The sequence below is a fragment of the Phyllostomus hastatus genome, unplaced genomic scaffold (genome assembly GCF_019186645.2).
Source record: "Phyllostomus hastatus isolate PE091 unplaced genomic scaffold, TTU_PhHast_1.1 phas_contig_40, whole genome shotgun sequence".
NCBI lineage: Eukaryota > Metazoa > Chordata > Mammalia > Chiroptera > Phyllostomidae > Phyllostomus > Phyllostomus hastatus.
This window is the reverse complement of record NW_025333872.1, coordinates 57,176,754-57,192,120: the sequence shown is the minus strand read 5'-3', so window position 1 is coordinate 57,192,120 and position 15,367 is coordinate 57,176,754. Positions and strand designations below refer to the sequence as shown.

The 15,367-nt window shown below is 38.8% G+C and overlaps 1 protein-coding gene across 1 annotated transcript in view; it reads right to left on the bottom strand.

Moving 5' to 3' along the window:
- The window catches only part of AFG1L (AFG1 like ATPase), a 198,852-nt gene that overhangs the window by 31,964 nt on the left and 151,521 nt on the right, over positions 1-15,367 (bottom strand). The window contains exons 9-10 of the mRNA XM_045844090.1: positions 5,173-5,243; positions 4,816-4,916 (exon numbers count right to left, since the gene is read on the bottom strand). Of these exons, the coding sequence (XP_045700046.1) occupies positions 4,816-4,916; positions 5,173-5,243 (172 nt within the window). The remainder of the gene's footprint in view (positions 1-4,815; positions 4,917-5,172; positions 5,244-15,367) is intronic.

Genomic DNA, 15,367 nt, shown 5'->3' with positions numbered 1-15,367 from the left:
TTCTTAAAACCTGACAAGAAGTTGTTTATAAAATGTTAAGTTGCAAAGTAGAATCTGCAGTAATATCAGTGTATTTTTAAAATTCTGTTATATTAAAACTCTATTAGACTTTCTTGCACTTTAAATGAATGTTTTGTCCTGTATGATTTTGCAATGGTTGCAAGAAAATATTGGTTCAATGAGTTATGTAGATCTTCTACATGCTGACATGTTTAATTATACAATGTCAAAATGTTGCATTTGTTAATATCACCATCAATCTTATGAGAAGAAAATGCACAAAAATTGGAAAACTGTCAAGTTCATGGTGGTGGCAACAAGTGTTCCAAATTCTAATTTTCACTTGTTTGCTCAAATGTTATCACTGGCAGCAACTACTCTTAGTGGTTTTTCTTAAAGTAACAGTTTTACTTCATTTGCAAGAAAATGTCTGTCAAACATTGCAAGGAAATATCTGCCAAGCCTGAGAAGCCATAGTTTGTTCCTCATTCTTTTGGTTGAAAATGGCATTGCACGAAAAAAGTGGCTAGTTCAGCTAGCAACTCAAACAATTGCACAGGCGCTTTCCTCAGGACTATGACTGTACTCGCTACACAGCAGAAGTGCCTTATGTGTACTTCCCTCATGAAGAATATTAAGAAGATACTTTCTCTTTGCTATTTAACAAAGTTAACCATTTTTATTGCTTCTTCAAAGACATTGTTAAATGAAACCAGATTTTTTTTATTTACACTGATTTCATGGGCAATGAAGAACACAGGGTGGCTTAGTGCTGCTGCCTTGATTCTGCTAAGGCTCCAGCAATTTAACCCACCATTGCTTTTGTACCATTATCGCAAATGTCACCATAGTGAAAAAGGCAAAAGTAACCTAGTATTATTACAGAGAATTTTGGCCTCAAGGACTCGTGAGAACCACTTAGTTAAACAACTGTATTTCTGACGTCTCCACTACCCTCCAGCTGTGCCAAGTAACCATGTTGAGGTATAGCATGGAAACCTAGAAGCTCATGTCATGTCCACAGAGATGAGTCTGCTTCACTTCCCTTCTACCACCGCTCTGACACAGAAGGAGTGACAGGGAACTAGGACCACCCAGACATACTCTCCCTTATTGTCCACAGTTTAAAACAGGGCTTCCCAACCTTTTCCACATCATGGCAGGGAGCGAAAATGGTAACATTTTTATCAAGGAGTAAAGGAATGAGGCTGCCTAAGGCTTCATGTCCCCAGCCTGGATGTAGAGGCACTACAAAGCCCTTAGGAGGTTGGAGGGGTCAGTAGCTGTGCCCATTCCCATGGGTTTGCTGAGGCACATGAGTTGGACAGTTCTGTACTAAGGTTCTCAGTACACCTGGGGCTCTCAGACTGAATCTCTACCCCATACTCAGCCTCATGCTCCATGAAAGGATCAAAGTGAGAATTCACAAAGTATCTGATTGTATTTCATGGTAGAACCAGAATTATATTAATGTAATTTGATATAATTAATGTAATTTGCAGTAACTTGTCCAGAACATTTTCAGATACAGTGTAGTGATTAAAAGCACAGTCTTATTCCCCAGACTACCAAGAAGTTCAAAACCTTGGCTCTGCCACTTATTAGCTGTGTGACCTTGGGCAAGTGACTGAAGATCCATCTCTGTACCTCAGTTTGTCTACCTATGAAATGGGGACAATAATAGTGTCTACCTATTTTAAGTATAACATGAGTTAATATAGTAAAAAGTGCTTAGAATGATGCCTGGCAAGTATTATCCCGGGGGTACAGGGCCTCCTGACTGGGACTGCTTCTCCGAGCCCAACAGTGTGAAACTGCAAATTTGCAAAGAAAGAGAAGCCCAGCAACACCAAAAGGCTGCATGTTAACCCACCCGGCTCCACATCTGAGGTGACACGCTTAAAGGAGGCAGGGGAGAGAGGTGTGCGAGGAAAGGAACATCCTGGGACTTTTTAGTGCACTTACGGCATATATCAGGGGTTTATACTCAGAACCTTCTTTTCCCTAACAAGACACAAACAGATTAGTTTCTACCTAATGTGTATATATATATATATATATATATATATATATATATTATTTTTCCTTGGGAGGGGCCCTGGTGAAAAAATAATCATTACAGACTATTAACCCATCCATACCTCGCCAAAACTCTTCTTCATGCTGGTGTCTGGAGCTGGGATTGGATGAGCCTGGGGCTTCACGAGCCTCCCAGAGCTAGGACACATGATCCAAAGCTGGGACTGTCACAGACATGCCAGTTTCTCTACCTCAGGTTAAACATGTTTTTTTTTTTCCTTTACTGAACGGTTTTTGGCAACTACTTAGCGTGGTTCTTAAAATCATTACAACTAATTAAGAGGTTAGGTTACATCTGAAGCTGAATGATTTCAAGAGTCTTCTTCATGTAAGTTTTCAAATCTGCACTGCCACAGTTATAAAGTTACAAAGAAATATAAAATTATCATAACAAGAAAATAGTTGCAAATGAACTGACCCTTAAAAGTAGCCTGTCCTCAAACATCCCTCATAGCCTAACGCTAGCACCTAAGCCCCACCATCAGGTCGGTATCTTTCAGCAGCCACGCAGTGCTTGTCTGACGCAGCGAACGTCACACAGTTACAATGCAGACAAAAAGCAAACCTACCCATGCAAGGCCACTGACCAATGAAGATCCTGCCAGCTTGATCAAGAAAAGAAATCAACAAAACTTTAAAAGAAACTAATTGAAATATTCACAAATTAAAAGGTTTTGAAAAAACTCAGAAAACCCTTAAAGGTTTTTGTAAAAATGATTTTCTATTTAATTGAACAACCAAATCATGAAGTGCAAGATATACTAATTTATCAACTTAAAACTTTGTCAAGAAGGTTATGCCAAAATAAATAGTAATTTGGCCCCTGTCTTGATATATCAAGGTTGTGGGTTCAATCCGCAGTCAGGAAACTTATGAGAAGTAACCAATGAATGCATAAATAAGTGGAACAACAAATTGATGTTTCTCTCTTTTTTCTTTCAAAAAACATCAATCAATAAAATTTTTAAAAAATAAACAAACAGTAATTTGTTCACTGCTATTCTAAGGAATTTATTTCATAGTGCTATTATAATCTACATTTTTATCAAGATAAAAATGACTTACTTTTATGTGTTATTTTTATTTTTCAAGATAAAGTCCCAATTAATCTTCTTTCCCACTGCCTCCAAACCACAGACTGAAAATTTTGGTCCCTGCTGAGCAGACTTTTCCTGGTTCTAAGTCTCCTGAAGTCATGAGCACATTAAAAACACAGATAAACACTGTACTCAGTGTGTGCTCCAAGAGACTGTCTTTACCTTACCACTCCAAGATACAATGGGTCTGTCCTTCCCACCTCTTCACCAGGACCCTTTTGTGAAAGGAGGAGGAGCTTTAGCTTTTGGACACACAATATTTTCCTCAAGTTTATTTCTCTGGCAAAGTATGTAAAACTTAAATGCAAGCATTAATAAAATTTTGTCTGGAGATAATGGGTTTCTATGACCTTGATAAGACTGACCCAACAGACCTGGCTAGTGTGGTTCAGTGGATTGAGCACTGGCCTGCAAACCACAGGGTCGCTGGTTCGATTCCCAGTCAGGGCACATGCCTGGGTTGTGGGCCAGGTCCCTAGTGTGGGGCGTATGAGAGGCAACCACACACTGATGTTTTTCTCCCTCTTTCTTCCTCCCTTCCCCTGTCTCTAAAAATAAATTAAATCTTTAAAAAAAAAAAAAAAGACTGATCCAGTAGAAGTGTGAAGGGTCTGTATCAGCCAGAACGACTTTCACTGAGAGACTGACATTATTGCCCTGCCAGATGATCCTAAACCTTACTGGTTTTGAAGTACTTTATTTCTATAATAACAATTGTAAATTGGATTCATCTCACTTGTTTAAAAATGACAAATGTACATTGGTTAGAAGTAATTAAGTCACTAGCTAGCTTTTAAGAGAAGTAGTCATAAAATGGATGGCAGGTATCAACGAAGACTTTTTCTTCACCTTACTGAAAAGCAGTTGTTTTTTTAGTTACCTAAAAGTCAAGGCAAATCAGAGATTAGCTAGAATGATAATTTATACAAAACAATTGAGTTATTATGCTTAAAGGCATGTGGAATTTGGATTTACTTTTCTCAAGATTTACAGTCAATAAATATATTGAATATCCATCAAGTACTGAGAATTTCAGAGTTTTTAAAAGACAGAATTCATATCTATAATGAATCTGCAATCAAGGTCTTTCTCATTTATATGAATGTGTGTATATATACATTTTTCTCTGTTGAACATATCATTATATAACACAGATATCACGGTTATAAATATCCACTTTCTTTGACACTGGCACAAACAGGCCATATAATACAGCGATAATAGATGGGTAATAAGAATGAGGACCAAAAATGCTTTTGTCATACTTCCTTGGATCATGGTAATATGACTTTGACTTCCTCTCCCTGCATACTAACCTCACCTCAATTAAAAAATAATAATCATCTTATGTTTCACTTTTATAAAATATTCCTAATACTGATTTTAGTTTTGTTTCCAGCAGCAGTTGACAGTTCTCTCTATATTTCTAATTTTTGTTTTAGAGTCCAAGTGCAAATTTTGTGCCAATACCTATGAAAAGCACATGGCATATACAGATAAGTATTTCCCTTAATGAGACTTTTAAATCAGTTCCGACTCTGTGAACAGTATTTTAAAATCTGAAACAAGCAGAGAGGAAAATATGAAGTGTTTTAACATGTGAAAAGGCCAATGAGTCTGGACGTGTCTGGTTACTTACTCTCTCACACAGCTCTTCAAACGTGCAGTCGGCCACGGTTCCACAGGCTTTATTCAGCCACAGCTCTCTGCCTTGCACTTTTAGAATCCTTGGTCTAGTTACTATGGGAACATGAACAAAGACTCAATCTTGTCTGGATAATTACTATAAAATTCATCTCTTACAGATAGGAAATGCATAGCTTGATGAATAATAGCACATGATTCAACACATAAATTAGACAAAATGCTGATACAATGACTGCCACTTGAGCGTGGCATCAACCCATATACAGCAATGGAACTTATTAATTGGTCAGTGGAGATTGGGCATTGTGTTCTAAATGTATTCTCTTTCAAGAGAAATTAACTTACGTACAATCATTTTGTTTCTGAGCCAGCTCATCAAACAACTTATCCATGACAGCCTCCACATCAGCTTCACTTGTGCTACAGTGAAAAGAATAATAGAATATGAAATTAATAACACTTGAAGCCAACATCAAACAGCTGCCGGAGCCTGCTTAGCTTTTTGCCCATAAAAAAGGAGAACAGGATGTTATGCTCTAAATACAAACATTAGATTTAGAATACACTTAAAAGCAGAGAATATTAACTCTCAGGTAGATGATTCTGCCTTATTTGCATACACTGAAAGACTTCTGTGCTTCTGGCTGTTTCCAGTAATGAGACGATACAGTCAGAGTAAATCCATTAATACTATGTGTACACAATGAGAAGAAAGGCTTCTGGCTCTCTCTTGCATGCAAAACAAGAGCAAATACACAAGGCAGTCAAGCATCCAGCAAAGTGTCCTTTGAAATCTCTACTGAGAGGCTACACGTGAAATTAAATATTGAAGCTGCTTTTTTAAAAAATCAAGTCAAGCCACTGACTGAGAAGATCAAGCGTCCAGAATTAAATTAGCAGCTTCGAAATACCAACTTGATCTGCACATCAATAATTTTATCAGACTTCGAGCAGAAGGACAATTATAAACCACAGAGTTCCTCTCAAGAGTGTCCTGGTCGAAAATTTGAGAAAACTCTCTCCATCTGTGATGCCCACCACTGCAGCCACTGTGAAGTTAGTCTTGTCAAAGAGTCTTTTGTATTCTAATTAAAAACCACCATATGGTTTAGGGAACCCACATATATAAATGTGATAACACTATGGCCTTTTTTCCCTCTCACCTTTTTTTCAAGAGGAGTTGATAAATTAACAGTCAATAAAATAAAATAACTGGAAGAAGAAATAAATGTTGTTAAAAAAAAACTTCAAGTGAAAAATGGAAGTTTACTTCAACTTTACCTACAGACAAACTTAGAGGCAATGATCTGCCAATATGCTTAATTTTGACACACAAATCACTCTTATCTAGGTGCAGAAGCAAATCAAACTCAATTCTGGATATCCATCTTAATAAGATCTTATTGAAAATTAATATGGTAAATTATTTTCTCTTTAGATTGAGCTTAAACTAAACCAAGCTAATATCTCCCTAGAGACAATTATCAGGGGCAGGCATTTAACATACAAACACTTAATTCCTCAACTGTTCCACAGCAAATGCTTTTAAAGTGCAACAAAGCACAGTCATTATGAAGGGTTTGGAATTGTTATATTCTAAGTAATAACATCCCACCTGAGAGGATCTTAAAAACACTATTTGCAGTCCTGGTTGGTATGGCTCAGCGGATTCAGTGTTGGCCTGAAAACTACAGGGTTATCAGTTTGATTCCCAGTCAGGGCACATGCCTGGGTTGTGAGCCGGGTCCCTGATGGGGGGAGCATGTGAGGAGCAGCCACACATCAGTGGTTGTTTCCCTCTCTTTTTCCCTCCCTTCCCCTTTCCCTAAAAATAAATAAATAAAAATTTTAAAAAATATTATTTACAATGCTTAACTTTGTAGGGGATATGTTATTTGACTTACATAGAGCCTTGTACAACATTTGAACAGAACCATATTAAGATAATAAAAAGACATTACAGAAGGAGTAATTATAGAGACAAAAAAACAATTTTTTATTCTTGTTTATTCCATTACAGTTGTCCCAATTTTTCCCCTTTGCCTTCCTTCGTCCAGCCCACCCCCTACTCCCACGGTCCATCCCCACACCATTGTCCATGTCCATGGGTCATTCATACATGTTCTTTGACTAATCCCTTCCCCTTCTTTCCACCATTCCCCTTGTTCCCCTTTTCCTCTGGGGGCTGTCCATCTGTTCCCTGTTTCCATGTCTCTGGTTCTGTTTTTCTCATTATTTTGTTTATTAAAGTCTTCTTATAAGTGAGATCATATGGTATCTGTCTTTTGCTGACTAGCTTATTTTACTTAGCATAATAGTCTCCAGTTCCTTCCATACTGTCTCAAAGGGTAGGAATTCCTTCTTCTTTCTTTGTGCTGTATAGTGTTCCATTTTGTAAATGCATCAGTTTTTTAATCCATTCATGTACTGATGGGCACTTAAGCTGTTTCCAACACTTAGCTATTATAATAGTGCTGCTATGAACATAGGGGTGCACAGGTTCTTTTCACTTGGTGTTTCAGGATTCTTAGGGTGATATTCCTAGGAGTGGAATCGCTGGGTCAAAAGGCAGGTCCATTGTTGGGAACCACCCTGCCTGGTTTCAGAGGCTGTAACCCACCCCCCCCCCCAATGGCTAAGGCTGAGTAAAGAGACCTTGGGACCAGAAGCCACTAAGGAGACAAAGCTTATCTTCCTGGCAGGGGTGCTGCCTCTGCCCTCTTTACTTCACCCTACTTAGCCCCAGGCAGATCACTGGTTAGCCAATGACAGGTAAGATTCCTCAAGGGAGGGATGACAGGCATGGTCATGAAGGAGCCCCATGGAAGGACTTGGGGGACTATAGAAAAAGGGGGTGAAGGACCCTTGCCCCTCAGCTTTGACATAGCCTGAGTCCTCAGTCTGTCTGCAAGAAGTCTCCTAATCTCTTGGCTGCCTTACTTCCCTCGCCTGACTTAAACCTAAAACAATGACAGAGGGTGGTGCATCCCTGGGCAGGAACAGGCAGTTCCCTGGGTGATCATGCCTAACAAAGAATGCATAAAATCCTGGGACACCTGCTTTGCTAAGAATGCCCTCAATTTTCTGATAAGGGTCCAAGCATGAAACAAGTTTGTTTCCCAAAGTTGTATGGCCCTTTACCTAACTGACCCTGACTCAGAATAAGCCCTCACAGTTCTTTGAATGTTATCTATTGTTTGATCATTACTGCCTGACAATGGTGATTGAAGACCTTCCTTGAGGTAATGCTCCCAGAAAAGCAATAAAAGCCTATCCAGGCAAGGGTTGGGGAGCTCTCCATCTCAGAGAGTGGCCATGCCATCCCTTTTCTCCACAAGACTTCTATAGTCCATGTGAATTTGTTCGTCTCATCCATAACATACAGACCCCACTGGACAGGGTCTGCATCAGTCCATTTTTAGTTTTTTGAGGAAATTCCATACTGTTTTCCACAGTGGCTGCACCAGTCTGCATTCCCACCAACAATGTAGTAGGGTTCCCTTTTCTCCACATTCTCACCAGCACTTGTAGTTTGTTGATTTATTAATAATGGCCCTTCTGACAGGTGTGAGGTGATATCTCATTGTGGTTTTAATTTGCATCTCTCTGATTGTTGGTGATGCTGAGCATCCTTTCATATGTCTATGGGCCATCTGTATGTCCTTCTCGAAGAAGTGTCTGTTCAGGCCCTTTGCCCATTTTTTAAATTGGAGTGTTTGTCTTCCTGGTGTTGAGTCATATGAGGTCTTTATATATTTGGAGATTAAACACTTGTCTGATGTATCATTGGCAAATATGTTCTCCCATACAGTCAGTTCCCTTTTCATTTTGATGATGTTTTTTTCTACCTGTGCAGAAGCTTTTTAATTTGACATAGTCCCACTTGTTTATTTTTTCCTTTATTTTAAAGGTAGAAAGGACTTCCGGCCAAGATGGAGGCAATAGGTAGACACACTGTGCCTCCTTGCACAACCAAAATAAAGTCAGCAACAATTTAGAAACAAGATAACAACAAGATCTGATAGAAAATTGAACTGTATGGAAGTTGGACAACCAAGGAGTTAAAATATACACATTCATCCAGACTGGTAGGAAGGGTGGAGTTGGGCAGCTGGGCGGAGAGGGGTCGTGGCACAAAAAGTGATGGCACCGGGCGCATAAGGCATCTCGGGTGCAAGACTGCAGTGGGCGGACCCTGGGTACGCAGGTGGCTGGCAGACCCAGCCAGGCGGCAATTGTGAAGCAAGGCACTGCACGCAAGGCAGCTGGCTGTCCAGGCAGTCCCACGTTCGCATGCAGATAAATCAGGCAAAATTGGGCAGTGAGACAGACCCTGCAACCCAGGGTTCCAGCGCCGGGAAATAGAACCTCGGGACACTGATTGAAAACACCTGTGGGGATTGAGAAGCCAGGAGAGACTCCCAGCCTCATAGGAGAGTGTGTTGGAGAGACCCACGGGGTCCTAGAACATGCACAAGCCCACCAACATGGGAATTAGCACCAGAAAGGCCCAGTTACTTTGGGGGAAGTGATGGAAAGGACTGAAATCTGATGGAGAGAGGAGCAAGCGCCATTGTTCCCTCTCGGACCCCACCCCCACATACAGCATCACAACCCAGCAATGGGGTTGCCCCACCCTGGTGAACACCTAAGGCTCTGCCCCTCACACATAACAGGCACAACAAGACAACAATGAAAAAAAAATGGCCGGAATGGAAGAACAGATCAAAGCTCCAGAGCAAATACAACTAAGCGACCAAGAGATAGCCAACCTATCAGATGCATAGTTCAAAGCATTGGTGATCAGGATGCTCATAGAATTGGTTGAATTTGGTCACAAATTAGATGATAAAATGAAGGCTACAATAAGTGAAATGAAGAAAAATGCACAGGGAACCAATAGTGATGGGAAGAAAACGGGGATTCAAATCAATGGAGTGGACCAGAAGGAAGAAAGAAACATCCAATCAGAAAAGAATGGAGAAATAAGAATTCAAAAAACTGAGAAGAGGCTTAGGAACCTCCAGGACACCTTTAAATGTTCTAACATCCAAATTATAGGGGTATCAGAAGGGGAAGAGGAAGAGCAACAAGTAGAAAAGTTATTTGAACAAATAATAAAGGAGAACTTCCCCAATCTAGCAAAGGAAATAGGCTTCCAGGACGTCCAGGAAGCTCAGAGAGTCCTAAAGAAGTCGGACCCAAGGAGGAACACACCAAGGCACATCATAATTACATTAGCCAAGGTAAAAATGAAGGAGAGAATCCTAGAAGCAGCAAGAGATGAGGGGACAGTCACCTACAAAGGAGTTCCCATCAGTCAGCTGATTTCTCAAAAGAGACCTTGCAGGCAAAAACAGGCTAGAAAGAAGTATTCCAAGTAATGAAAGGCAAGGACCTACATCCCAGATTACTCTATCCAGCAAAGCTTTCATTTAGAATGGAAGGGCAGATAAAGTGCTTCTCTGATAAGGTCAAGTTAAAGAAGTTCATCATCACCAAGCGCTTATTTTATGAAACGTTAAAGGGACTTATCTAAGAAAAAGAAGATAAAAAACATGTATGGTAAAATGACAACAAACTCACAACTATCAACAACTGAACCTAAAACAAAAACAAAAAAGAACTAAGCAATCAACTAGAACAGGAACAGAACCACAGAAATGGAGATCACATGGAGGGTTAGCAACAGGGGAGTGGGAGGAAGAAAGAGTGGGGAAGGTACAGAGAATAAGTAGCATAGATGGTACATAGAAAACAGACGGGGAGGGCAAGAATAGTGTGGAAAATGTAGAAGCTAAAGAACTTATGACACATGGACATGAACTAAAGGGGGGAAATGTGGGTGGGAGAGGGTGTACAGGGTGGAGGGGAGTGAAGGGGGAAAATGGGATAACTGTAATAGCATAATCAATAAAATATATTTTAAAAAAATGAAGGTACAAAGGAATCACACAAGCCAACATAAATGTCAATGCCCATGTCAAGCACGGGCATGTTTAGATGGCTTTGCCAACATCGATTGTGGTAACTCATTTGGAATTGCCCCCATCCTGTGGTGGCAGTGTGCACATGCACAGCTGCTAGGGAAGTGAGGGGCTTTTCAAGAGATACAGAAAGGAAAGAATAATGCCAGCCACCCCGGATGTCTGCTGGCTTTCAGAGAAATAACCTCTCCTTAGGACAGGCATGTTGCCCAATATGGGTGTAGAACTACATTCCAAAAAATTACCAAGACAGAAGACACTTACACTTCTAAAAGCATGTTTGGTGAATGAACAATAGCTTACAAACCGCCTTAGTGGTGATTTCTGTTTTACTCTGTGCTCTAATATACTGTAATATTCAGGTGTGGCTCATTCCACTTTAGGCCACACCATCCATGTCATCTATGAAATAATCCCTATATGTAATTTCATTTATAGTGGCATTATATGTGAAGTTATACAATTATTTTTATTAAAACAGTATCTTTATAAGAATTCCATTATGTTATCATAAAATGTTACTCAGAAGTTACAACACATAAAATAAAAAATGTATTGGTGTTAAGTTGCCTTAAAATAAATATTTGTAAAAGTATTTTATGTAACATACATACAATTGAACAGACTCATCTATGTCAACTTGCAGTTTACCTCAGGAAGTAAGCTCTACTGACCTTCTGGGGGACAGGAATCTTATCTTCCTGTTGTCTTACAGGCAAAGGGGGGTAGTGTGTATTTTGCTTTCATTAAATGTGTCTATACTGATACAAAATCAATAAGGATACTATGAAAGGAATCCTTACCAGGATTCCAGGAGCAGTGTATTAAAAATCCCTTAAAAAATGACTTACAAGATAACACTAGTGTTCCCACACTCCACTCAGATTTCACAGTTCTCTACTAAAGAGGATTCATCAAAGTTCATTAATTTTTTTATGGATGAGAATTAGAAAAGTAAAAAGGAAAATTAAAACTTACCTACCTAGATTAGCTTAAAAGATTAAGTTTATTATCCAGGTTTATATCTGCTTTAAACATGTTTGAGTAAGTTTGAAATTCTAGTGAAAATTTTGGATGATTCTTAACTATTTTAATGTGTCACACAGGGAACAACTAAAGAGCTAACATTTGTTGAGCAACTATTATGTAGCAGTTAATTTACCTATACCACTCCCACCCCGCCAGGTAGTATGTTATTCCATTTTTACAGAAAACAGATTCAGAGAATTAAGTCACTTAATCTATCTCAATACACAAAAATTTAAGTTTTCTGCATTACAGAAAATATTATAAATATAATATAGAAGCATATTAAACCAAGAACAAAGTGGCAACATTTATGGCATACAGTTAATATTGTCAATGTATTAAAGCACTCTGACAGATAAAAGAAAATTGAATACCCCAATAGAAAAATTGTCAAAGGATCCAAACAGGCAATCTGCATAAAAAATACAGCTCAATGGGCAAGAAGCATATGTAAAATTGTTCATTTTTTACTAGTAACAACAAATGTGAAGTAAAACCATAAGATGCCATTCTTTCACCCAAAATGGCAGAGACAAGGGAAAAGATAAAACACTCAGAGCAAACGTAAGTATGGAGAAAAAGAACCCTCTTCACACTGCTGAGAGGAGTGCACAAGATCTCAGGGCAACTAGATAACATGTAATAAAAGTATTATAAACATGTACTTCACATCACCAGCCATTCCACTCATGGGCATTTTACCTATAAAAATAATAATGGTTAATGAGTATAAGGATGTTTACTGTAACACTCTTTCCATCATAAAAAAAATTTTAAGTACCTAAATGCCCAACAATGGGGAATTTGGTGAAGTCCACTTGTATATAACCATACAATAGAGTATTACACAGTTTTTGAGTGCAACTTTTCCCTCTTGTCTTGGAATTGCAATTAAAGACCCAAAGTTGATGGCTGTAAGTGTTAAGTACCATCAAATTCTAAAGAACACCACCAATGAGCCACCAGTAGTGGGATCCAGACACCCATCCCAATGGTTAAATGGTGAGGGAGCCAGGCCTGCGGCAAACCACCCCCTCCTCATCCTGAGGTCACAGTGTCTTTACAGAGCGGGGAAAGAGGATCATGAGTCACTGGCCTTCATGTCTAGGATTTGTGAGGAGCATTCTCCCTCCTTTCTCCTTAAGAAAGAAGAGGAGAATTTACCCTCCTCAAATGAAAGTGATGCAGGGGAAGGGTCCTCTAAGAGAATCACTTGGAAAAATTAAGGGAGTCCAGAGGAAAAGAAGACTGGCATTGCTTTCCTTAGTTGGATGACCAGAACTTCAGTAGGTTAAGAAATCAGAATGTGGAAGCAGGGATGCTGAGTCATGACAAAGCAAAGCAGTTCTCACCAGAAAACCCTCTAAAAATTTGGCACTACTAGATGAACTTAAAGATACAGGTAATGGTTCAAGCTAGAAACTCTCTGAAAGTAAGACAAAGGCAGTTCCTTCGATTCCCTCCCTTTAGCTGGACAGCCAGATTCCTGTACCTCCTCCATTCTCACCATCTGGGACAGTTTAACAATGAAGAAAGGGGGAGAGACACTATACTGAAAACTTAGATATTAAACAGTGAAACCAGCTTCAGCATCCAGATCCCTACCAGCCAAGCATCCATCCCAAGAAGTAGACAGAAAGATTGGAAGAAACTGAATAGACAAAGAAGGACTTGCTGATACTGACATTTGGGGGGTTCTTCAATATAAACCTGACTAGCACCTATTACTGCCAAATGATGCCCACCAATTAATAAAACCCTATATTGTACACAGAACTTGTAATAAGCTTTTTAATGCCTCATTCTTAAGTGTGAGTCAACAACTAAGTATTTCTAGACATTTAAGTAAAGCCTCTGGGATAAAAGATAAAGGTAAACATTAAAGAAAAAACAGGGGAAAGGATCTTGAAGGAAGCAAATAAAAAATAGAGACTAGGAGGGGAAAATCACTCTAATAAGCTTAGAGAAAGGAGGGTATTGCATCCACTAAACAAAGAAAGATGCTGTAAATTAATATAACAATCTGTATAAAAAAAGATCTCTAAAAATGACTGCTAGGTAAAAATAATTCAGGAAAGGAACTGGAAGAAAAAGTTGAAGTAATCTTTCAGATATTGGAGCAAAAAGACAAAAAGATGGAAAATAGAAGAGAAAATAAAGGAATCAGAAGATCAATTTAGAAGGTTCCATATCCAACCAGAAGGAATTGTAAAAACTATGGAGAAGAAGAAAAAATGAAAGAAAAATAAAGTTAAGTTTCCTAAAATTGAAGGACATGATTTTCTATGTTGAAAGAGTCCACTGAACTCCTAGCACAAAGAATGGGGATGAAAGCTCCATTCCAAGGTACATTATCATAAAATCTCAGGAAATCAACAATAAAGAAAGAATATCCTAAAAACTTCAAGAGGAAAAACCAGGTCAAATATAAAAGGTCAAGAATCATTCACAGCAATTTACTTTGCAACAGCAATAATGGCAACTTTGCAACAGCAATAATGGAAACTTGAAGATGATGGTCTATGTCTAAAAAAGTCTAAGGGAACATTATTTTCTGCCATGCCCAGTGATACTATTAATCAAGCAAAATAAAGGTACTTTCAGACAGATTAGCAGTCAAAAAATATACTTCCCCAGTAGACTGCTTAGAAAGATACTAGAAGGTGTGCTGAATCACAACATGGAGAAGGGTTTTATTTCCAGTAGGATCAGATAAGCTCCGCCCCAAATGGCCTCCTGCCCAGAGCAGCAATAAACTGGACAAAATACAAAGCAGGTGACCTGAAGGCATTGCACAGTGAACAGAAGCAGGCAGATTCTGAGGGGAGCTGACACTTGGGAGAAGGGAAAAACATTTTATAGCTTTTAGGTTGAAGACAACAAAGTCAGTACTGCTCATTCATTATTGGCATATAAAAATGCAACTGAGTTCTGGATATTAATTTTTATATCCTGCTACTTTGCTGAATTCATTTATCAGTTTTAGTAGTTTCTTGGTGGAATCTTTAGGGTCCTCTATGTACAGTATCACGTCATCTGCAAATAAAGGCAGTTTTACTTCTTCCTTTCCAGTTTAGATGCCTTTTTTTTTCTCCTTCTTGTCTGATTGCTGAGGCTGTGACTTCCAGTACTATGTTAAATAGTAGAGTTGAAAGCAGGCATCTCTGTCTTCTTCCCCTTTTAGGGGAATACTTGTAGTTTTTGCTGATCGAGTATAATGCTGGTAGTGGGTTTGTCACATATGTCCTTTATTACATTTAGGTATGTTCCCTGTATTCCCACTTTGCTGAGAGTTTTTATCATAAATGGGTGTTGGATTTCATCAAATGCTTTTCCTGCATCTATTGATAGGATCATGTGTTTTTTATCTTTCATTTTATGTGGTATATCATGTTTATTGATTTGAAAATATTGTACCAACCTTACATCCCTGAAATAAATTCCACTTAATCACGGTGTATGATCTTTTTTGATGCTTTGCTGTATTCGACTAGTATTTTATTGAGGATTTTAGCTTCTATGTTCATC